The sequence below is a fragment of the Saprolegnia diclina genome (genome assembly GCF_000281045.1).
Source record: "Saprolegnia diclina VS20 unplaced genomic scaffold supercont1.16, whole genome shotgun sequence".
In the NCBI taxonomy this organism is placed as follows: Eukaryota; Oomycota; class Saprolegniomycetes; order Saprolegniales; family Saprolegniaceae; genus Saprolegnia; species Saprolegnia diclina.
The window spans coordinates 392924-414125 of NW_008246083.1; the positions used below are offsets into that span (position 1 = coordinate 392924).

The 21202-nt window shown below is 58.3% G+C and overlaps 11 protein-coding genes across 13 annotated transcripts; 5 read left to right on the plus strand and 6 right to left on the minus strand.

The window, feature by feature from the left end:
* Positions 1 to 10: 10 nt before the first annotated feature.
* SDRG_06006 (hypothetical protein) lies at positions 11 to 5006 on the plus strand. The gene is made up of 11 exons (XM_008611757.1): positions 11 to 193; positions 247 to 661; positions 710 to 2134; positions 2195 to 2714; positions 2763 to 2963; positions 3009 to 3187; positions 3233 to 3382; positions 3432 to 3923; positions 3977 to 4135; positions 4183 to 4442; positions 4488 to 5006. The coding sequence occupies exons 1-11, from the start codon at positions 27 to 29 to the stop codon at positions 4957 to 4959; spliced, it is 4440 nt and encodes a 1479-aa protein (XP_008609979.1). The 5' UTR covers positions 11 to 26; the 3' UTR covers positions 4960 to 5006.
* SDRG_06007 lies at positions 4941 to 5826 on the minus strand (the record flags this gene model as incomplete). Of its 2 annotated transcripts, XM_008611758.1 has the most annotated exons (3): positions 5335 to 5806; positions 5166 to 5291; positions 4993 to 5120 (listed from the first exon to the last, which is right to left on the minus strand). In XM_008611758.1, exons 1-3 carry the CDS (start codon positions 5804 to 5806, stop codon positions 4993 to 4995), a joined length of 726 nt encoding a protein of 241 aa, XP_008609980.1. The 2 variants fall into 2 exon arrangements, with proteins under 2 accessions (XP_008609981.1, XP_008609980.1); XM_008611759.1 differs by having other exon boundaries at positions 4941 to 5291; positions 5335 to 5826.
* Positions 5827 to 5828: 2 nt separating this feature from the next.
* Positions 5829 to 7170, plus strand: SDRG_06008. Of its 2 annotated transcripts, none has more exons than XM_008611760.1 (3): positions 5829 to 6507; positions 6588 to 6782; positions 6826 to 7170. In XM_008611760.1, the coding sequence occupies exons 1-2, from the start codon at positions 5899 to 5901 to the stop codon at positions 6780 to 6782; spliced, it is 804 nt and encodes a 267-aa protein (XP_008609982.1). In that variant the 5' UTR covers positions 5829 to 5898; the 3' UTR covers positions 6826 to 7170. The 2 variants fall into 2 exon arrangements, with proteins under 2 accessions (XP_008609982.1, XP_008609983.1); XM_008611761.1 differs by having other exon boundaries at positions 6588 to 6778.
* Positions 7171 to 7234: 64 nt separating this feature from the next.
* Positions 7235 to 7735, minus strand: SDRG_06009 (hypothetical protein; the record flags this gene model as incomplete). The annotated part of the gene is made up of 3 exons (XM_008611762.1): positions 7235 to 7279; positions 7332 to 7452; positions 7500 to 7735. The coding sequence occupies 3 exons, from the start codon at positions 7733 to 7735 to the stop codon at positions 7235 to 7237; spliced, it is 402 nt and encodes a 133-aa protein (XP_008609984.1).
* A 381-nt stretch (positions 7736 to 8116) lies between these two features.
* SDRG_06010 (hypothetical protein) lies at positions 8117 to 10389 on the plus strand (the record flags this gene model as incomplete). Its single annotated transcript, XM_008611763.1, has 6 exons — positions 8117 to 8388; positions 8433 to 8588; positions 8635 to 8935; positions 9062 to 9292; positions 9338 to 10046; positions 10103 to 10389. 6 exons carry the CDS (start codon positions 8117 to 8119, stop codon positions 10264 to 10266), a joined length of 1833 nt encoding a protein of 610 aa, XP_008609985.1. The 3' UTR covers positions 10267 to 10389.
* On the minus strand, positions 10282 to 13323 carry SDRG_06011 (hypothetical protein; the record flags this gene model as incomplete). Its single annotated transcript, XM_008611764.1, has 8 exons — positions 10282 to 10464; positions 10511 to 10804; positions 10851 to 11036; positions 11083 to 11667; positions 11720 to 11813; positions 11864 to 12038; positions 12095 to 12386; positions 12436 to 13323. The coding sequence occupies 8 exons, from the start codon at positions 13321 to 13323 to the stop codon at positions 10282 to 10284; spliced, it is 2697 nt and encodes an 898-aa protein (XP_008609986.1).
* A 137-nt stretch (positions 13324 to 13460) lies between these two features.
* On the minus strand, positions 13461 to 15153 carry SDRG_06012 (hypothetical protein). The gene has a single exon (XM_008611765.1). The coding sequence runs from the start codon at positions 15135 to 15137 to the stop codon at positions 13533 to 13535; it is 1605 nt and encodes a 534-aa protein (XP_008609987.1). The 5' UTR covers positions 15138 to 15153; the 3' UTR covers positions 13461 to 13532.
* Positions 15154 to 15452: 299 nt separating this feature from the next.
* SDRG_06013 (hypothetical protein) lies at positions 15453 to 16020 on the plus strand. The gene is made up of 3 exons (XM_008611766.1): positions 15453 to 15695; positions 15761 to 15919; positions 15963 to 16020. The coding sequence occupies exons 1-3, from the start codon at positions 15485 to 15487 to the stop codon at positions 15998 to 16000; spliced, it is 408 nt and encodes a 135-aa protein (XP_008609988.1). The 5' UTR covers positions 15453 to 15484; the 3' UTR covers positions 16001 to 16020.
* Positions 16021 to 16414: 394 nt separating this feature from the next.
* SDRG_06014 (hypothetical protein) lies at positions 16415 to 17148 on the minus strand. The gene has a single exon (XM_008611767.1). The coding sequence runs from the start codon at positions 17128 to 17130 to the stop codon at positions 16591 to 16593; it is 540 nt and encodes a 179-aa protein (XP_008609989.1). The 5' UTR covers positions 17131 to 17148; the 3' UTR covers positions 16415 to 16590.
* Positions 17149 to 17295: 147 nt separating this feature from the next.
* SDRG_06015 (hypothetical protein) lies at positions 17296 to 17846 on the plus strand. Its single transcript, XM_008611768.1, has one exon. The coding sequence runs from the start codon at positions 17324 to 17326 to the stop codon at positions 17801 to 17803; it is 480 nt and encodes a 159-aa protein (XP_008609990.1). The 5' UTR covers positions 17296 to 17323; the 3' UTR covers positions 17804 to 17846.
* On the minus strand, positions 17818 to 19160 carry SDRG_06016 (hypothetical protein). Its single transcript, XM_008611769.1, has one exon. The coding sequence runs from the start codon at positions 19117 to 19119 to the stop codon at positions 17875 to 17877; it is 1245 nt and encodes a 414-aa protein (XP_008609991.1). The 5' UTR covers positions 19120 to 19160; the 3' UTR covers positions 17818 to 17874.
* Positions 19161 to 21202: the final 2042 nt, after the last annotated feature.

Below are 21202 nucleotides of genomic sequence, written 5' to 3' on the forward strand. Positions count from 1 at the left end.
GATTTCCGATTTGAGCGCGAGAGATCATGAGCCGGTCGTTCCCGCTGCCGATGCGCTCGGACGCGCGGAAGACGGGAAGATGGAACCTCCGACCGGGGCCCCGGACGCGCTCCATGCAACCCTCGATCGACCCGGAGGCCGTGGACATGGCCGCGCTCCATGCGCTTGTCTCGGCCGTCCCCCCATCGCTCCTGTACGTGCATGCAACCTCGATGGATGTAGTTCATGGAAGTCGTGTTCTGGTAGACCAACGCATGGAAGCACCCCCCCAAGCATGGATGACGCTACGGAACCATCCATCTCCCCCTTGCTCCGCATGGCGGTGGCCCAGAACGTGCTTGCACCCGCGACGACGCGAAGCTCCGCGAAGCGCAAGTCGGCGATGATGGACGACTCGGCGCGAAAGGGGAAGCGCTTGGCGCGCACGGAGTCCGACCCGAGCCTTCTCGAGACGCAGGAGACCAAGCTGGCGTCGAGCGTCGCAAAACATCAGGAGACTCTCGAGCAGTGGTCGATGGACTTGGCCGACCCGCGCAGTGCGCACCGCGCGACAAAGAAGATCCGTCACATGCTCTACATCATGCACAAGTCAAGCAAGCTCGTGATCGCACGACTTCCGGTCGAGCAGCTCTTGGATCTCATGATCCTTCTTGACGTCCAGGTACACGCTAGCATCAAGTTGAAGTCGATACTACTGTGTGCAACTTAGGTCACGGAGGCTCGACAGATTGACCTCTTTGTGCAAGATCGTTCGGCAGATGAAGGGCGCCTCCTCGAAGACGTCAACACGGCTTTGGACGCAGCGACGTCGATGCTACTCGTCATGACGTCGCCGGACGTCGACCGCCGACTGCTCTCGGAAGAGCACATTGAGCATTGCGTCTTGCTTGTCAAGCATGTGCTCCAGCGGTTGATCTACCCTGCGCTGGACGCTGCAACGTACTCGGTCGTTGTGAGCGGGAAGGAGTCCAAGAACGAGAAGGACAAGGCGCACACGGCGCTCAAGAAGAAGATGGAGAAGGCCGGCCTTGTCGACATTGTCTACAGCTTCTTGGACTCGCTGCAAGAGCTCATGGGCTGCCTCAAGCTCCAGGACAGCTGGATTCTTCAACTTTCGAATGTGCTCATGGCCGTGTTTGCCATGGACAACCAGCAGACGTCGATCTCGACCGTGCAGCTGGGTGCACTTCGCATGCTTCGCGCGATCTTTGTGCACTATCCCGCCCACCGCACGCTACTCCTCGAAGACGTCTTTTACGTGCTCGTAAAACTCTCGACAAGCAAGCGCAACCTGCGTACGTACAAGGTGGACGACGACTACGTGCAAGTCATCGTGGTGCTTTTGGCGACGCTTGTGCAGTCGTGTATCGTGCTGTCGATGGACCAAGTGCACGAGACGGCGCGATCCGTTGTCCAGCTTCTTTTGCTCAAGTGCATGAAGAAGGACGAAGAAGTCAACGCACGCTTGCACTTTGAGCACTTTGTCGAGGACGTTCTCGTGCTCCTCTCGTCGCCGGACTGGCCTGTGGCCGAAGTTCTCGTCGAGGCGCTCGTTGCAGGTCTCACGGGCTTGCTCATGTCTAACAAGCCGGAGACACAAGTTGCCGTCTTGGCCCTGCACTTGCTTGGCAAGATCGCGGCGACGCTCAAGACGATCACGTGCCATACCCAAGCGTCTGAGAAGCGTCTTCTCCACAGTATGGAAGAGAGCCACGTGACGTCGGCCTCGGAGCTGCTGCTCGTGTACGTGCAGCAAAAGTCGGCCCACATCTCTGAAGATGCTCAGGCGTTCCATCTCTCGCGCGTCGACGAAGGTTTTACGCCCACCTCGTCGTGCAACTTGAACCGCGACGAAGCGCGAAGCGTCGTCGGCTACTTTTTGGCCAGCCGGGAGCTTTGCGGGCATTTCGAGACGATCTTTTTGCACATCCTCGGCTTCTTGTCGCGCGGTCAATCTACGCTACGCACGCGTGTTCTGCGTTCCATCGTTGGCATCATTGACGCGGACCCGACCTTGATGACCAGTGAAGCGCTGCAGAAAGCGATCACGAGCTGTTTGATGGACGAGTCAAATGCCGTGCGCCAGGCCTCGGTCGAGCTCGTCGGCAAGTATGTCGAAGACCAGCCATCTCTGGTACGACAATTCTTTTCTTCATCTGCGTGACCCAGCTTGCTGATGGAACTATGCATGTAGTTTCCTCGCTACGCCGAGATGCTCCATGATCGCGTGCGTGACAAGGGCATCAGCGTTCGAAAGAGCGTCCTGAAGATCTATCGCCACTACATTGTGAACGAATTCGACGTGGCCAACGCAACCGTCTCCACGTGCCTCCGGACTTTGATCGAGCGGCTCGCGGATCCTTCCGAAGATGAGACGATCAAGGACTTCATCGTGTCGACGCTCCAGGAAGTCTGGTTTGACGAGGACCTGCCTGCACTGCAAAAGCGTGACGCAGATGGCGCTGTGATCCCGGCTAGTCTTCTGAAGCTCAAGTCCAAAAAGACATCCGACTACGGCACGTATCGCGTGCTCTCGATCATGGAAGTCGTTCAGCGCGTGACCAAAGCCGACTGGTTTGTCGAACTCATTCAGCGGCTGCGCAAGATCGCAGGAGACGACATTGATGAGTACTGCGAGTCGATTGTCGCAGGCCTTCTTGACCTCCTCCTACAACTCGAAGAAGGCACGGTGCTGCCCCACCTGACTTGCCGAGGTTGGCACAACTTTTACCGAACGATTCTGAATCATTTCAATCTTGTAGAGCCCGACAAGCAGTTTGTCGCCACGCTCAAGACACTTCACGTGTTTTGCTCGGCGATCCCTGAGCTCCTCGAGCCCTACAAAGACACCCTTGTGGTGTATCTCAAGCCAGACAGTCGGTTCAACCGCGATATTCAGGCCCAGGTCTTCGCGTTGACGATCAGCATGATATCGCTGGTGTTTTCGGCCATGGAAAAGTCAAGTAGGGCGATATATGCTTCTGAACGGCAACTCACACGCAATGTAGACGAAACCTGGATCGGCGCCCTAGAAGCGGACTTGCAGGCGCTTGTGCTCCAAGCTCCACCAGGTGTCGTCAAGCCCAGCGTCGAATGCCTTGCGCGTCTTGTTTTGGACGCACCCACGAAGCGTCAACCGACCGTGCTTTCCCATCTCCTCGAAAAGTTTTACACCTTCCTCGTGAAGGTTTGGATATACGACATAAGGTTGATGTGCTCACAAGACTCGTAGATGGAGCCGATCTTTAAGAGCAATAGCCCGAGTCTCGCCGCTGGCCAGCAGTACCAACTGCAACGCGCGCTTTTTGTGACGGGCCTCATTTGCGGCAGTTTGGATTGGGACGTCTACGAGAACCTCAACATTCGCATCGAGGCGGGCAAAGTGCGCCATGAATGGGACCACGTGATGTGTTTTGACGCGCATATTTTAGATTCTCAAGCGTGTCTACAGCGTGTACTATCGGTTTACGCTCTTGCCGGAGGCGCATCCGTCATTCACAGTCGCGTTTCAGGTGAAGAACGTGCAGGGCTTTGGCTTCCTCTTCCATCGCCACCCGCGGCTTTTCCTCAAAGCCTATGAAGATGGCGTCATCACTAAGATGCTGGCCCACGAGTGCGCCAACGTCCAGCTCCAAATGGTCGTGAGTCTCACAGAGCTTCTCGAAGCCGAGGAAGCTCGCCTCGAGAAGGCACAAGCCGCCAAAAAGCAGCACAAACAGCAAGTCCAAGGCGACCAGCAAGGCGACACGTCGCTCATTGGAAGCATCATGCAAGCTCAACTCGGCAACATTTTGGCGCTTGCGATGCACGAGCAGACCATGATCCGGCGCCAAGCGGTGGCGTGCATCGGTTTGCTCGTGACCCAAGGCGTCATCAACCCTTTGGAGTGCTTTGCGACCCTCGTCACCTTGGAAGCCGACGGGGTACGTCGCGTCCCACTATCGAGTGGCTCGTCTTAAAATCGGTAACATCATAGGTTGCCGTGGTGCGCGATGCAGCTTACCGCAATCTCGAAGAAGCGCTTATCAAGTGCAAGGCTAGCGTCGTTGCCCCCGCCGTGCGCGGGATCTACCAGTCGTTCACGTTTCAGCTCAAGATGACTGGCGCTTGGACCGTCCAGGACGCGTCAAAAAACGTAGGGGATCCGCTCTGCGATTGGTTCTCATGTGTGCGAACGCGTAGTGTCTCTTTGGTCGCATGTACCAGCTGTGCATGCAGCCGGATCGCGCTCGCCGTCACTCGTTCTTTAACGGACTTCTCGTCCACTTTCGAGAGAAGGGACAGATCTTCCAGTCCATGGCGAACGGCAGTTTGTCGCGCGAGAGTGGTCTTTCGTACTTGTCGTACACTGCGTCGATCCTCGCGTGGCTTCCGTTTGCGACCGAGGACGAGCCACTGTACCTCATCCACACGATCAATCGCGACATCTCGCTCCACTTGGAGTGCGTACTAGCTTTCATCCTGTGCAGCAGCTCATATTATACTAGGACTGTGCTCATCGCCGTCAAGAAGGCGTTTCCCAAGCTCAACTTTGACCACAAGTGGCCGATCCCGACGAAAGAAGAGTTTCCGGACAAGCTCACAAAGACATGCAACCTGGCTTTTGCACTCGCACTGCTTTTGCGCCTCAAGAGCCACCTCAAGAGCACGTACAGTCTCGACGACGACAAGTGCCAGACGTACCAGCCGTCGCGAAGCACAAAGACGCAGGACCAGCCCGTCGCGTCGTTCCTCGTGAGCCCCCATGTGCTCAAGATCCCGACATCAACCGCCGAGTACGCGTCGGGTTGGGCGAGCTTCAAGCTGCTTTGGCCCATCATCCAAGAGGACCAGAGCCAAATGGACTTCGACGTGGCAAAGGGGAAGAAGACACGCCGTCCGTCGTCGGCGACCAAGAAGCCCAAGGCGGTCCCAAAGGACGACGACGGCACGCGCGAAGCCGCAACGATCATGGTCTAGGACACGCTTGCATTTGATGGTATTCACGATAAGTTATGAGTTTTCGACTTTGGCGGCGTCGGGCTTGGCGGCGCAGATGCGAAACACAATGGTCTCGAGGCCCAACGGTGAAATGTGGTACAGTTCGGCCACGTCAATCACCGGCCGGAGGTCCGCGAGCCCTACGCACATGCTCAGACCATACGCTTGACGCATCATCATCGTACCTCGGTCGATGAGCTCCAGGAACGTGATCGCGCACCAAAACTGCTCCATCGGGTCGTTGAGCACCTGACATATCGCATGCATGACGCCGGCCGTCACCTGCGGGTCGTCCATGACCCACGTCAGCGCTACAATCGTCTATCAAGCCGCCGCGTAGGGAAAGCAGCGTACGCATCGCATCGGCGAGGTGGACGCGGATGTGCGCCATGTAAAAAGCCACGAGCGCTGGAAGGTCGGTCGCGCTGCTGTGTACGCGGAGCGCCATCTGCACGTCGGCGAACATGACGCGCTTCTCTCTTCGCACAAAGCTCCACGTGTCGGCGTCGACGTCGCGCACGAGCGGAAGCACGCCGCCCACCAAGCACCACATCGTCGGTCGGTAATTCATGGGCACGCCAAACTCGAGCGTCATGTGGATGAGCTGCGAGAGGTTCTCGACGAGGCTGATGCTGGGCTGCGCTTCGCCGAGGAGCGAGGCGAACGTCGCCTCGACCTCCTTCCCCTGCACGCCGAGGCTCTTGTAGTACGTAGCCCGAAAGTTGGCTTGCCGGGGCATTATGTTGTTGAGTTTGAGTTTGCTGTTTGAGATTGGAGTTGTGGGTGGCGAACTTAATGGAGCGTACTTTAGTGAGCAGAAGTGCATGTCAGTCAGTCTTGCCGACGATCGTATTTAAGCGAGACCGTGGCGTGCAGCCGCTCTTGGCCAAGATCGTATTTAATCGAGCACGTGGCGGCATGTCAGCGTTGCAGGTGGACCCTTCGTCGATCTGGGTTGGTATCCCTGTATGCAGCAGCAAAACACCGAGCGCCCGGCTGCGGTCGCAACGAAGCAGCCGCATCAAGCTCCAGAGCAGCGCCGTCGAGCTGCGCCACGAATTTGAACTGCTCTCGCTCGAGGCCGACCGACTCCGCACCACGTACACGGCGATGCAAAAGGCCAAGACCCTCCGCGCCTTGTGGACGCGGAAGCTCCTCATGGGAAGCATTCGCGCCAACAGCCGCCGTATCGACGACCTCTTGCGCTATGTGCGCTTCCTCATGACGACAACGGTGCCACGCACGGTCGCCTGCAACGTGCCCACGTGGCGCAACGCGGCCTTGTCACAGGATCCACAGCTGCGCCGCGCCGGCGCCATGTGGATGATGGATTTTCTCTATGACGCCGTCGACAAGGCGCTGGACGCAGCGAGCTTCCCCGTGTCCCGTGAGCCATGGCTCGCGTCGACGACCGAGGCGCTCGGGGTCTCATTCCGAGCGCGCATCTTCAAGCAGCACGTCTTGCGCGCCGACCCGGCCATGGTCATCGAGGCGTACAAGCGGATGCCGATGCTGTCGGTGATGGAGGTAGAGTGGGACTTTTCCTCTGCCCATCATGGGAATCTGTCATTATACCTACGGTATACCGAGAATTCTGGTGCTATTAGGTGCAGACCGTGCTCTTCAAGGAGCCATATCCCACCGTCTACTATTCATCGGTCCAGCTTGGCAACGGTAGCTGCTACAGCTACGTGACGCAGTTTCGGTGCGAGGAGCATCGGTGGCTCTTGCTCACGCAAGCGATCGAGGACGACCCGACCGTCAACATCGGCCCGCTCACGTACAGCTGGTCCAGCTGGTGAGTAATGTCTTATTCCTATAGCATCTGTTGCACTGCTGCATTAGGATCATGGGCACGCCGCTCTCCGAATCCGAGACGCTCGTGCAGGAAGGCTGCGACTTTACCGGGTCGCGGCGCCACGGTGAGCTCTTGCCGCTGCAGGAGACCAGCCGACTTGTCCGGTCGCTCTATGAGCGCAACGAGCCTGAGCACGTCTGGATCGAGAAGCTCGCGGTCGCGCAGAGGCGCCAGTTCCAGGCCAACCACGCCCACGACATTAGCCGCATTTCCTGCCTCATCACCGACATGGAAGCCGAAGCGATCTTGGCCTCGACGCGCGCCAGCGAATAAGCCCGATTTTTGTTCATGCAAACATGAGTATACACGTAGCCGCGTCCGGCAGTCTCGACTCTCTACATGAGCGTTGGCATTCCTCGACGCGCCAGGTGGCCTTGCATGGACGCGCAGGTCGAGCTAGATGTCCATGTCCTCGACCAGCTCGGGGTCGTTGCGGTATTCCTACACCTTTCGCCATGAGCAAATCGAGCTACTCGATCGAGATGGACGGTACGCGGCCAAAGAGCTGGAAGCCGCCGTAGAGGACGCGGACGTCAGGCTTGTGCGGTGCGTCCTCGAGGCAGATCTCCATGCGACTCTTGAAGCGCTTGGCGCAGAATGGCCCTCGGATTTGGCTACGCAGAAAGGCGCATTTAGCCCCATCTCGCTTGGGCGCATATACCTCATCATGCAGTGGAAGACGATCTGCGGCACGGCCTTGAAGTCCTCGACGACCGCGTCGACGTCGTCGTCATCTTGGAAGTGGTCTTCGGGGAGGTTCACGGCGCCCCGGATGTGGCCGCCGATAAAGTCCGAGTCGCGCACATCAATGATACGCACGCTCTGGCGGCGGACCGGGTCCTTGAGGATCGCCGCGAGCTCGCGGGCCGTGATGCGCTCAACCGTCAGAGAACTCATGCGTCGGACGCCTGCTCGAACCCAATGTGGCATGTGCCAGCCGATAATTTTTTAATTTCGGCATGTGCCAATTTAAACAGAGATTAACGTGATATCGTACGTCATTGCCACAAGCGGACGGACCTCACACTACCTCGTTGCGGCTAAACGGGGGCTTGAGATGACCATGGCTGCTGGCCAGCGGCGGGATCGCGCATGTTGAGATTTGACGTCAGCGCCACCGATCGAACCTGTCCAGTTGCTTCCACAGTCCAAGCCATCTGATTGGGTGGTCTATTTTTCCGACCCGCTGATTGGATCGCTAGCAAAAATCGACGCGTGACCGAGATTTTGTGCGGGATTGCATGATCCACGGCTGTGTGAGCCGCAGAACGATATTCGATGGGCGATGCAATGGCACAGCTGCGGGCAGCAGACGTCGGCTCCGAAATCATGACGCCGTTTGGCGCCCGAGCGCTCGTGGACGCCGACTACGTGGCGTCGGGGCGGCCCGTCGCCTCGATTGAAGACACGATCTCGCGCACCATCCTGCCGTTTTACGCCAACACGCACACGGATACGTCGCACTGCGGACACCAAATGAATCACTGGCGCGCCGAGGCCCGCGCGTCGATTGCATCGGCCGTTGGCGGCGACCCGTCCCAAGACGTTGTGTAGGTTGCAGCTTTTGTATAAATCACTGCACGATATGATGTAGACTCTTTACGGGCACGGGCTGCACGGGCGCGATTCAGCTGCTCGTTGGACGTCTTCGCCGACTCTACAAGCTGCGCAAGGCTGTTGTGTTCCTGGGGCCCTACGAGCACCACTCGAACGACTTGGTGTGGCGCGAAACGGGCGCGACGATCGTTCGGTACCCGCCTCTATCAAGGTACCAACTTGACAGTTTAAAACTATAGCATTCGACCGGGCGCCAATGGCGGTGTCGATCTCGAACACTTGGAAGACGAGCTCGCGCGCTATCGGCTACGCGCACTGCTCATCGGCACCTTCTCTGTCGCGTCCAACATCACTGGCATTACGACGGCGACGGTATCCGTGACGCGGCTTCTCAAGGCCTACGGCGCCCTTGCGTTCTGGGACTATGCGGCCGGCGCCCCGTACCTGAGCGTGGACATGCACGAGGGCGGGGTGGCGAAGGACGCAATCTTCTTTTCGATGCACAAGTTTATGGGCGGCCCGGGCGCCCCGGGCATCCTCGTGGCCCGTCGAGCACTCTTCCATGCGACTGGCAACCCACTCTTTGAGGACTGTGGCCGAGATGGCGTGCCGCTGCTGACCGAGACGCTAAGGCGCCCCGAGTGCTGGGCCGCGCGGGTGCTGAAGCGCACTCGTCGCTGGGCCGCCTCCAAGTCGGCTCGATGGAACGACGTCCCCGTGTACCCGGGCGGTGGCACCGTCCGCCTCGTGTCGCACCAAATGCACGAGTACACCGAGACGATCGAGGAGAGGGAAGAAGGGGGCACCCCGGACATTGTCGGCGCGCTCCGGGCCGCCCTCGCCTTTCAGCTCAAAGCGAGTCTCGGCGACCTTGGCCACCTCGAGCAGGCTACTGCTGTATGTACGATTTGATTACTTCGAGACACTTATAAGTGCGCCTAGGCGCGCGTCACCGCGGCGCTGCAGGTCCATCCGTGCATCGTCTTACTCGGCGATCCAGCGGCGCCCCGCCTCCCGACGTTTTCATTTTTGATTCGACGCGGGTCGCTCTTCTTACACCCCAACTTTGTCTCGCGCCTCTTGAGCGACCTCTTTGGCATCCAAACACGCAGCGGCTGCGCCTGCGCTGGACCCTACGGCGCGCACTTGCTTGGCATTTCCGACGAGATGGCGGCGGTGCTTTTCTCGCTCGAGCACCGGGGCGCCGGCGCCGTCAAGCCGGGCTTCACCCGCTTCAGCGTACCCGCGTTCTGGAGCCGCGAGCGTGAACAGTTTGTTGTCGACGCCACTTTGTTTGTCGCATCGCACGGCTGGCGCTTCTTGGCGCTCTACGATCTGAGTTTGTCCTCCGGCGTCGTCACCAGTCGCTTGGCCACGCCTCTGTTGACGACGTGGAGCGACGTTGTGAACGGCAGTGCTGCCGTCAACACCCCGATGACGAATGCCAACGGCGCCACGGTACTGGCCCAAGCCACAGCCATGCTGAGCGACCTTGAAGTGACGTCACCGCGGGGGCTCCCCGACGACGAGCCTGTCGCTGCGCTGCACTCGCTCGTGGGCTGCACCGCCAAGGACGTCGGCGCCTTTTGCTGGTTCCTGACGCCTTTCGATGTTGCGCACCAAGGTGGTAGCTTGACGACGGACCGCTGCAGTACGTACATCGCCTCCTCCTTCCTATCATTTGAGCTCCACCGGTGTGTTAACCAGGTGTTCTGCGACCGCTGTTCAACGCCGCCAAACTGCGCGACTGGACACCAGCACTCTCGCGAGACGCGCTGCGTCGGCTGCAAAAGACTCTGTACGTCAAGCCGAGCAGCGTCCACGCGGTTGACGGTCCCCGTCTCGTACACAAACTGCTCGGCTTCAAGTAACAAGAGCGTGACGATTCACGGAAGGTAGTAGTACTGCTGGAGCTCGGGCCGTGCGTGCTGGTCTTTCGTAATGTAATCGATGAGGAAGCCTGGCTTGACAAGCGGCACCTTCTTCTCCAAAAGGCTCTTGAGCAATTTGTCTGTCTTCTTGACCGCGTCGGCCACGAGCACCACCATCGGTGGCTCTTGTACGCCAAACTACATTGTCTCTATTGAGTTTCGAACCTCAATTGAGCGACAGTACCTTCTTGAGAAGCGTCGGTACGTCGAGGACAACGCCGCCCGCCGCGACAATCACGTGCGTACACATGCTTGGCGGCGGCACCGTCTCCCCGAGAATCGCAAACGTCCACTTGTCAAACGCACGGGCGCCGCCCGCCGCGAGGTGCGTGCGCCAGTACTTGGCGACCGGCAGCCAAATCCGGGGGTCGCAGTAGTGGTCCTTCGACACCTTGTCGAGACCCCACTCGTAGCCTTCTTCGCTCAGAAAGAGTCCTTGGGCGCGGCTGTCTCTTAAATAGTCGGGGGTCAGAATCCACTAGCCAGAGCTCACAAGTTTATATAGCATCGACGTAGTGACACACCTTGCCCGAGGCGCAGGCCGCAATGATCTTTTCGGTGCGCCGAAGCTCCTTGCAAATGACGTGCGTGCACGCCGGATCGAACGCGCGCGCGCTGTGCACCACGACGCCGCCGAGGAACTGCACGATCGACTCGTTGATCGCGAGCTCTTCGTGCGTCCCTGTCAGCAAAAACATGCGTTTTGGCGTCTACAATACGTTGGTGCATGCGTTGGACGCAAGTACTTTGATAAACCTTGCTGCGAGCGGTGGTCCGACGCTGCTTGACAACGACCACGTCACTCGGCTCGGGCTCACTTTGGGTCTTCCCCTTGCGTTTGGTTTCCTTTGGCGTCTTCTTGGCCGTCGCAGGTCTGATGGCCTCCAGGACCGACACGGATGCGTCACTGCCAGCGCTGGCGCGTTTGGCGGCCGCCTTCTTGGCCGGCGCCGGCGTCGTTGCAGCTTTTCTGGCTGGCGTGGCTGCTGCTTTCGTGGTCGTCTTGGCCGAGGTTTTGGCCGAGGACTTGACCGAGGACTTGACCGAGGACTTGGCGGAAGCTGTGACGACGACATCCGGCTTGGGCGCTGTTGGTGCGGACGACGGGACATCGGTCGCATCGGGCTGCGTGTTGCGCAGAAGAACGGGCGTCGTGAGCGTCGAGACAAATGACGTCTCGGGCTCTTTGGGCTTGAGCGGCGTGACTCGGCTGGGCTGCTTGGCCTCGAGGACTTGCAGTGCGTCGTGCACATCGAACTTCGGCATCTTGGGCGGCTTTGGCTCCCAGCTAAACTCGGCTTCGGGCACATAGCGCCACTGCTGGACGCACGCCAAGATCCACTAGCAGCCAACATTCCGTCGCAAATTCAACTGAGCAGAGATGCTTGCATACCTCGAACTTGACAACGTTGGGCAGATCCCACGTGAGCGCTCGCTGGTACTTTTCACCCGACGCTTCAAAGCAAATCAAGTGCGACGTGTGACTCCTACGCGTCATCAACATTAGCCACACCATTGGCATCATCAGCCGCCAAACCGCGAAAGAACGGGCAGCCAGCACGCGCCGACGAGGCGGATCATGGCCTGCATGTCGTCGCGGCTCGGCGTCGACCGCACTGTAAAGCCCGAGAGCGTGATGATGAGGCCTTCCATGCCCGGGATACTGCCAAACTGCTTGGCCGGGTACCACAGTACATTGCGCACCGTGGGTTCTACGCCTCGACATGAGCATTTCATCAAACAAACACGGGAGATTGAGATGGCCCACCGTCAAAGTTGGCCGGGAGCAGCGTGCGCAGCGCGAGGCTGGCCGCCAGCCACTGGATGCCGACGATGGTCTTGCCGCGCGCCAATGCGACGTCAAACGCACGGCCAGTCTGGTGCGCGCAGACGACGTACGTCGCACCGTCCATGACACTCTCGTCGTCGTCGTCGTTGTCTCGGAGCACGAGGACTTTGGCGCCCAAGCCTTGGATGGCGTCGAGCATGCGCTGGCGCAGTCCGGTAGCAATGTGACTCGCCACAACAAACGCATTGTCGGCCCACTCCTTGGCTGCGTTCTGCATGGATGTTAGAGCTCATCGTTGCTATCGTGGCGCAGTAGGGTACCTGAGAAATGTCTCTCCAAATGTCGAGAGGCAGCGCCTCCGAGACGGGCGGAAAGAGCTGCGAGTCGCACTGCAGCGCCATGACCACGTCCGAAAGCCGGACGTCGCGGACCCCACTTGGCTTGTGGTTGTGCTCAAAACCATAAAGCGTCTCGGGCAGCAGCTGGTTGACTCGAATGCACTCGTAGATCCAGAGGTAGTTGACAATACGGTGCTTGGTCAAGTGGCTTTGGCCAATGATGTAGGCCAAGACGACATCAGGAATCGGTCCATGAACGTTCGTGGCGACGAAGGCCGTCGCAGCGCGCACCACATCTTCGTCCGAGAGCGTATCGGTCTGCAGCGTCGCGCCCTCAGCATCCCAGTTGAGCGCTTGCTGGAACGCGTCGCCTTCGGGTCGCAGGCAGAGCATGTGGGTCGCGGACCGGCTAGGGTGCGAGAGAACTTGGCCGCCACTGTGCGCGATGAGCGTTCGCAGGACCTTGCTAGGCTCGGGCTCGACCTGCGACGTGTAAAGCACGATGGACGAGAAGACCTTGCGCGGGTTGGCCGAGAACTTCTCGGTTGGCAGCAGCACCTGCGCGTTGTGCAAGACGGAGCGAAAGGCCCAGATGGGCGTTACGATTGGGATGTAGTGGCTCTCGCGCGCCTTGACGTACGTCTCGTACGCCGACGACAAGCACACGATGTAGCCTTCGTTGGTCGCGCCATGGCCGTTCGGTGAGCCTTCGGCCGCGATGGCCTCGTCGACGCTGGCAGCAACGGTCCCGCCCATGACGCGGACGCAGACCTCGACGCTCATGCGCATGGCGTCCGGCATCTCGGGGCTGATGTAGACGGTCCATGCCGGCCGGGCCCTCCGCCCGCCCGGTGATCTTGTGTTGGCCATCGCTGCCAGAATATTAGTACGCTCCATCTCATTGGCCATAATTATATTTCATGCATGCCGTATTACATACAAATGCTAAGGTAATTATATAGAATAATTTCTCGATACCGACTCAATTGCGTGTCAAGCTGTCCCAGTGACACCACTGCTGGCGGGACGGCAGCCCCGGGTGCAGCACAGTCGCACCCACACGTTGACTCTACTGTGGTTTATTGTTGCGAGTCTAATAACAGAATAGAGTGCAGGACGAGCGCCACGCTGTCGGTCGCCGCGTCCCAGTGGGCTGGGGAGCTATTAGCGATTCCAACGAGCCGATCGATGCAGGCTACGGCGACAGCAGGCGCCCCGACACTCAGCGCCATCGGCAGCAACTCGGACAAGACGCGGGGACCGTACGCTCCAATAACACACGCTACCAAAGGCTCGAGGTCGAGGACGTGCGCGACGTCAGCCAGCTCGACCGCTTGCGCGACGGACAAATCGTGCACCTTGGGCAGCACCTTCCGCTGTGTAAACGCATGTATGGCCATCGCAACCGGCGCCGCACAGTCTTCCGTCAGCTTACCACACTCTGGGGGCGAACACGACTCGCAAAGATGATGCACCGCAGCCAGCAGATCGTGTAGCAGGTGTGGACTGGCTTTGGTGGACGTTCGGAGTGTGGTTTGCAGCATCAACGTAAAGTCGTCGTCGAGCCAGGTACTTCTTTTCCGCGGATCGTGGGCCACCAGCGTCAAGAGGGCAACGAGGATGTTTCGATGTAGCAAGCCGTTGGTCGATACAACTAGGGTCTTGATCAAGTGCGCCAGGACCGTCTCACTGACAGCAGGCAAGAGCTTGCGCCCAAGCCGGGGATGATGGGCCAAAAGAATACCCACGCACCCTTGCTCGATCGTATCGATGATAAAGCCTTCGTCGGACATGTGCTGCAGGGACGTCCAGAGCTGCACTGCGGCCGCGACAACAGCGGCATTCGTATGACACACGGCCAGCCACACGACATCGATGAGTGCGCCAGACGACCGCAATGCTGTCTGCGTCGCCCCCGCGACCGAGAGGTGTGGGGGAGGCACGACATGGCAGACGCACGCGCGCAAGAGCTGGAGAGCGGCCAGTTGATGCTGGGGCTTTTGAAGCTGCATTATGGTCCATGGGAGGAGCTCGTGCAAGTCGCACAGCACTAATGGCTGGGATGCAACGACCACGAGAAACAAGTCGACCGTCGCAGCGACGTATGTGGGCGCGTCGTCTAAGCGCACGAGCTGTCGGCAGAGATGCGGGAAGAGCCGCTTCGTCTCCATGTCTTCAAACGCTGGTGGGTAGGCGTATACGAGAGAGGAGAGAATGCGCAGGGCGACGACTTGCGCGGGTGCGTAGTCGAGTGCAGCGTACGATGGGTGCAGCAGCACAAAGGAGGCCGCGTCAATGGCGCCGTAGCTGCAAAGCATCGATGCATCGAGCGTGGTGAGCGCGAGGAGTGCTTGGACAACGAGCGTCAGTTCGGCTGCCGTGGTCCCTGGCAGCGTGGATATCAAATGTTGGCAAAGTTGCGGCACAACGTCCGACTTGTGCACAAGTTGGTGGGCGACACGCGGTGCACTGGTGCACGCGCTCTTAAGAACAGCAGCACTGGCGGTCCGGATCCGGGGGTTGATGTGAAGGAGCACAGCGCCGACAGAGCTCCAAACACCAATCGGGATCGTATCGAGAGTGCAGTGTTCCGCATTCAGATGGCTCGGGTTGGATGCGATCTTCCATAGCGTTAGTAGCGCGTGCTCGACGACGGCGTCGTTGGTCGAGTGGAGAGGGTACATGGCCTTTCTGTGCAGCTATCTTTAGCAAGTGGTGGATCTGTGGAAAACACAGAGTTTACCTTTAGCGCAAACCACTCCGAGGCCGGGGCAGTTGCCAACACACTACATTCTTGTCCATTACATGTCATACCGGTACCCTCGTCTCTACTTGTATATGAGTTGTTGGCTGTAGTCGCTCCTTGGCCTACCCACCTGAATTTTTCGCTGCTCCTGGCGAGTGCAAGATCGCACCATCGACATATGATTGGCTCCATTTGAAGTGCTTTACATCCAATGGGAATTGAGAGTTGTGTAACTGCCTCGCATTTTCAAACCGGCGCCGCAAGACAGAAGCCAAGCGCAGGACGATGCGTCGGCGGGGTCGCGTGACCCAGGAAGAGATCGCGATGGACAACATCCGCCAGCTCCAGGGGCAGATCCATGACATGCAGCGCGACAAGGCGAACCTCCTCAGCGAGAACCAAGACCTCGCGTCGGCGCTCGTACAGCCTCTCCTCGTCCATCTCCATCTCATGGACCATCCTCCGCAGAACTTGACGCGCTCCGACTTGGCCTCGGGTAGACGACGAGCTGCATATTCATATACGATACAGCTTGCAAGCTCATTCTCCATCCCATGGCAGCGAGGAAGAAGACGATTGAGCTCCAGATGGCCATGGGTACGACCCGGCTTTTCCTTCTCGGCAATGATCCTCTCTTCTCCAGTGCGTCGCAATGTCAGCGACGCGAAAGCGAAGCCTACAATTGCCATGCGAGACGTCAGCGTGCAATGCTCCTTGAAGGTTCGCCAATATGCATTGTGAGCAATTTTCGCACGCGCTCTAGTCTCGGGCCAAAATCGCCGACACGAAGAGACCAGCTAAGAAGAACAAGGCTAGCCCAAAGACGTCAACAGACCAAAGAGGAAAATCAAACCAGCGTGAGGCCCAGGTATGATACCAAACTTCAATGACCTCTACCTGATGCGTCGTTCGCAGTCCACTCGACGCACGCTGCCCCATCGAGCCAAAGTGGCAAAGCCCCCCGCTCGAGACCCATGGAAGGCAAGCGGGCGCGTGGCCACGCCTGATGTGAATCACATCCCTATGTCACCGCGCGTCCGTCTGGGTACCAACGCACCTTCTCCACGAGGGAACAACCAGGCGCCGGTAAGTCGTGCTTTTCTTGCCTCTAGCATTGACACCGCGAAAGCACTCTTCTATGAACGAGGAACCGACGACCGAGCGTCGTGCTATGCGCAACCGAACGTCGCAGCCGATTTACACGGTCAACTTGCTCAAGAAGATGCGCAAGGTAAACGATGTCATGGGCAACATGGGGATGCATGAGCAATCCATCCTAGGGCGACCCCTGCTCGTTCCAAATCTACTCTCCATGAGCCTTCATCTTCCAGCAGTGCATACGCTATGGTCAACAATCAACTTGATGATGATGTGTGTTGAAACGAGGCTTGTCATGGCTTCGTCTTCATGCGATGGTTCCGCGGCAAGTACGAAGGGCTCGTCGCCTCCGTGAACGCGTCAATGTACTTGTCTTGGAGCATTTGCTTGGCCTTGCGCGCATATTCCTTTTGCTCGCGCCGGATGATGCGCCCGTCTGGCAAGCGCACGAGCACGGAGCTGTCGGGAACGACCGTGTGCGGTGGCACGACGACGCCGGCGCCAATGACGCAGTCGTTGCCGATGATGACGCCCTCGCCCACGGAGCACTTGGGCTCGAACCAATTGTTGCTGCCGATCGTCTTGGCCTTGATCGTGCATCCGCTCTCAAAGAGGTTGTTGTCCCCGACCGTGATCGTCAATTGCGCGTCCGAGATCGTCAACGAGATGCAGGCCATGTCATCGACAATGTTGCGCTCACCAAAGATGACATATGGAGGGGAAGACGACGGAGCGTCGGGAAGAACCTCGACCGCGGCCTTGGGGTGGAAGACGCTCTTGTAGCCGACGGTCACGACCGCGAGGTCGACCTGGGCTTCGTCGCAGACGTACATGCAACTCGAATCGATCCCTTGATTGGCCAAATTGTGTTGGCTTGCTGACGCGTTCATTGGCCAAATCAAGAAAATACCATTTTTGATTGTTTTTATTGGCGCATGGAATAATACGTGCATGGGATTGGTGGAAATTGTGGCATTCGAAAATCCGTTGACAAAAGCAGCGGATTGGTTGAAACGCACACGAGCGATGAGCAACAAGCGCAAGGAGCTGCCCGTCGGGTTCTTTGACGATCCGCTGGCGGACGCCAAGGCGCGGAAGCTCAACATCAAGGAAGAAGTCGCCAAGGCGCAGGAGAAGGAGTGGGAGGACTTCCAGTCCTTTGTCGCCACCGTCGAGACCGAGGACCGCGACGAAGAGACCACCAAGGCCGACGAGGCGGCCGAGGAAGATGGCCTCGAGAAGCTCGAGCAAATGGAATACATGGAGCGGCTGCGCAAGACGCTTTTGCGTGTAAGCAAGAAAGAGTCTGGCGCCGACGATGACAAGGACGCCAACGACGACAATGCTGAGGACGAGGCGAGCGTCATCACGGACGCGACCGACCCGCCCGTCGATATCATGTCCGAGGTTCTCAAAGCTCGCTCCAAGGCCAAGGCTAAGGCCGTCCCTGTCGACGACGATGATGAAGACTTGGATCTTTTGGACTGGCGGGCGAAGCGACATTAGATGGTAGGCGAACGTGAAGAATGCAAAGGGTTGAAACATCATATTCGACGGCTTTAACGCGAGAATGGCGCTTACGCGACCAGGTGCGTGATCCCGTACAAGATGACGCCGCAGCCGATCATGAGGACGGGTGTGTCCATCGTATGTGGCGCCGTCGCCTCGGCGTACGCCATCGTCGGCGGCAGGATGAGCATCGCGAGAAGCACCTGCGTGAAGCTTTCGAAGTTGGCGTACTGGAGCGCGGGGAAGATCATGCCCGAGAGGAAGACGCACGCCGAGCCTTCCCACGACCGCGTGTACTTGCGCGCCGAGAAGCAGCTCCGCGTCTTGTACTTGTGCTTGCCCCAGGCAATGCCCACGGGCTCGGCGAGGCCGTCGCCGATACCCGTGATGAAGACAATGATGAACGTCAAAGCACCTTGCTCGCCATAGAGCCACTTGAAGAACATGATAATGAAGAGACCCGGCGCGATGTTGCCGGCAATGATCCAGTTGAGCGTGTGCGGGCGGTCCTCGGGGCGGTCGAGGGAGTTGAACTGGAGCATAAAGAAGGTCGCCGACTCGCGAATCGGCTTGATCAAGACGAGGAAGCCGAGCATCGTGAAAAAGTCGCCCCACCCGAGAGCAAGCGGGCCGTGGTAGTTGCTGTGGATCACGAGGGGCACCATATACGCGGCAAAGTGCTGGAGCTTCCGAGTGTAGTTGACCTTGAACACCGACGACTTGTTGGTCATGATGTAGCCCTTGCCATCGACTTCACAGAAACAGCGGCACACAAGGCCGCCGAGAAGCGACACAGCCATCATGCAGCCGAGCTTTGGCAGCTGGATGAGCCAAAAGTCAATCGACGAAAAGTACTCGGGCGCGTACAAATACGTCAAGACGAGGAGGACGACGAGGTACAAGATCATGCCGAGCAAGAAGATCATGTCGAACGTCTGCGTCCACGGCGCATCGTAGTCGCCGGCAACATCGCCTTCCTCGCAGAGCGACGACTTTTCCTTCTTGATCTTGTTGAGCGCGTCCTTGTCGTCGGTCGAGCCGTACTTGGGCCCGGCAAACTTGGGCAGGCTGTTGCCCTCGGGCACCTTCCAGATGCAGCGGAGGAAGATGTAGATCAAGATGAGCGCGACGATCGGAAGCCCGATGATCGTAACCTGCTGCGTCAGCGTGATGTGGTCTGCCCAGCTCGAGGTCAAAGGCGCCGAGGTCAAGGCCGCGACCGCATGCGTGGCTGCCGCGTGCGTGGCCGGCGCATGCGTGGCCGGCGCAAGCGTCGTCGCCAGTCCAGGCGTGGGCTTGGGTGTTGCGCTCATCGTCGTCGCCAGCGGAGCTCACTGGTTTTTCGAAAATGACGCGGATCCAAGCTTGGACAAACATCAAAAGATAGAGGTGGCTTTGCACCTCAGACTTCAACATCATACAAACATCAAGTGTATTTTGAAAACCTCTCACAAGGAATACAGAAGCGAAACCGTTGGCAGAGCTTCCATGGTTTGGTCGTTTTTTCACTTGGTGTTTGTATAGGTCGCAGCGAAATTCGATGAAACCAAATCCAAAATCCACAGCAGGATCGCTCACGACAGACGTCGCCGGAGAGAAGGCGCGTACCGTTGGTCCAAGCGGCTTTGGCTGCTCGAGTACGTCCAATTCTGCGACGAAAAAGATCCTGTGTGGATTGATCGTGATCGGCAGCAACTTCAACGCAGGACCGGGACCTCTATAAATTCATAATATAAAGTAATACTATTTCAATACGAGCAATTCCGACTGCAGATGGTGTCAGACTAACACTATTATCGTGCACAGAAAGGCAGCCGGTTAATCCGTCCGCAAAAACGGACCAATAGGATCACGTTGGTGCGATCCAGCAGAATGAGCAAATAATACCCTTGGCAGCAGCAACCCATGACGATGGACTGCAGAACCTTTGCAGCTTCCTGTGTCCCTATGGTCTTATTCGTCTGGAGCCACCTAGTGCTCTAGGCTTCTAGTAATTGGTATCCTCATGGGGTGCCGCCACGTTCTTGTCTTTATGCTTCTGAAAGCGTACATATTTGTGTCACCACAAGTGCACACTCCTGCATGCGTCGGTGCTATCTGCAGCCCTATAAAAGCGTCACGAGCGTCATCCTGCCTTGTCGCGATGATGAGCTCCGTCGTCATGACGAGGTGCCACTACTACCGTATAAGTATACGTACAAACACAGTGCAGCACCATTCTCGGTGCATGTCTGTACGCATCAAGCAGGTACATTCAAAGTCTTAGCGCGGCTTACTTATTCCGTTAGTGTCTCTACCATCCCTGCCGTAGCCAGCTCCTTCTTCCACCTCAAAGCCGATAACGACAAGAAAGACTACGAATTGCATACCAGATCGATCGCGGCGACACCCACTTTGTTCGTACCGCGCACCAGAATCGGCGCACGAGGCGTCGCCAGCTCATGGCTTCCCCTGGCTTCTCGGCATACCGCCGCCTTTACCTGCTTCAGAGCCGTGCACGTTGCCAGCACTGGCACCATTGGCTGCCACAACGCAAATGCGCCACTCGCCGCTCTCGTAGGCACGTGCTCTTGAAGCTTTGGCTTTGTCACACTTGCTTCAAGAATACCTTCGCCAGCTGGTGCCGCACTGTGGACACGGGCGTCGTCGGCAGCGCGAGGTCTGCGCTCGCACCCGCCGCTCCTATGGCTCGCGGCTGCGCTACGACTGGCCACTACGTACTGTGTCCGGTCGCTGCTTCAACTGCGGACGTCAGGCGTCTGTCCGAGCCACTTCACTTCGTTTCGACAGGCGGCAGCTGGGCGCGTCATATGCTAGGCCAATCACACGAGGGGTAGCAATCGGACCAATGAGACACGAGGGCGCTATCACCAAGATATCTCATCATCGTCTCATTTGGTCGCCCGAAAAGCAACCTGGGATGGCCGGCCAAAGCGTCAGCGCGAGGCAGGAAAAAACACGCTTATAGCTCACTCTGCCTGTGATTGAACGAGATACTACTTGACGTAGTCAAGAAGTCCGCACGGGTCAGCACTGCGTGTCGGCAACCTCTGACGTGATGCAAATGTTGATGCAAACACATATCCTAGCGGTGTGTGTCTTTACAACACTGCGATGAATCAGCTCTACCGGGTGCGGAGATGCGACCCAGGTTGTACCGTGCGTCGACCGTATCCTCGCCCAGGTACCCGCACTGTCTAGCCAGGTGCGGGCGAGGGTGGTGGCCAGCAAGGCTACGTCGGTCGTTGCTTTGGCTGGTCCAGCACTGCCAAAGCGCACCACTACGTTGATAGAAAGCGTATGCATCACGTCGTGGCAGCACATCATTGGTCGTGTCCCGCCGCATCCAACCACTGAACGGCAGCGAACGCGCCGGAAGCAGACCATGTGGGCGCT

Bases quoted from the DNA above. Each gene is read 5' to 3' on its own strand.
- SDRG_06014 (XM_008611767.1), bottom strand. From the start codon at position 17,130: ATGTACGTCTGCGACGAAGCCCAGGTCGACCTCGCGGTCGTGACCGTC.
- SDRG_06016 (XM_008611769.1), bottom strand. From the start codon at position 19,119: ATGAGCGCAACACCCAAGCCCACGCCTGGACTGGCGACGACGCTTGCG.
- SDRG_06008 (XM_008611761.1), top strand. From the start codon at position 5,899: ATGTCAGCGTTGCAGGTGGACCCTTCGTCGATCTGGGTTGGTATCCCT. The intron at 6,508-6,587 runs GTAGAGTGGGAC...TGGTGCTATTAG, and splicing joins CGATGCTGTCGGTGATGGAG to GTGCAGACCGTGCTCTTCAA. The intron at 6,779-6,825 runs GTGAGTAATGTC...CTGCTGCATTAG, and splicing joins ACGTACAGCTGGTCCAGCTG to GATCATGGGCACGCCGCTCT.
- SDRG_06015 (XM_008611768.1), top strand. From the start codon at position 17,324: ATGAGCAACAAGCGCAAGGAGCTGCCCGTCGGGTTCTTTGACGATCCG.
- SDRG_06006 (XM_008611757.1), top strand. From the start codon at position 27: ATGAGCCGGTCGTTCCCGCTGCCGATGCGCTCGGACGCGCGGAAGACG. The intron at 4,136-4,182 runs GTAGGGGATCCG...GCGAACGCGTAG, and splicing joins TCCAGGACGCGTCAAAAAAC to TGTCTCTTTGGTCGCATGTA. The intron at 4,443-4,487 runs GTGCGTACTAGC...ATATTATACTAG, and splicing joins GACATCTCGCTCCACTTGGA to GACTGTGCTCATCGCCGTCA.
- SDRG_06012 (XM_008611765.1), bottom strand. From the start codon at position 15,137: ATGTACCCTCTCCACTCGACCAACGACGCCGTCGTCGAGCACGCGCTA.
- SDRG_06013 (XM_008611766.1), top strand. From the start codon at position 15,485: ATGCGTCGGCGGGGTCGCGTGACCCAGGAAGAGATCGCGATGGACAAC. The intron at 15,696-15,760 runs GTAGACGACGAG...ATCCCATGGCAG, and splicing joins GCGCTCCGACTTGGCCTCGG to CGAGGAAGAAGACGATTGAG. The intron at 15,920-15,962 runs GTTCGCCAATAT...CACGCGCTCTAG, and splicing joins GCGTGCAATGCTCCTTGAAG to TCTCGGGCCAAAATCGCCGA.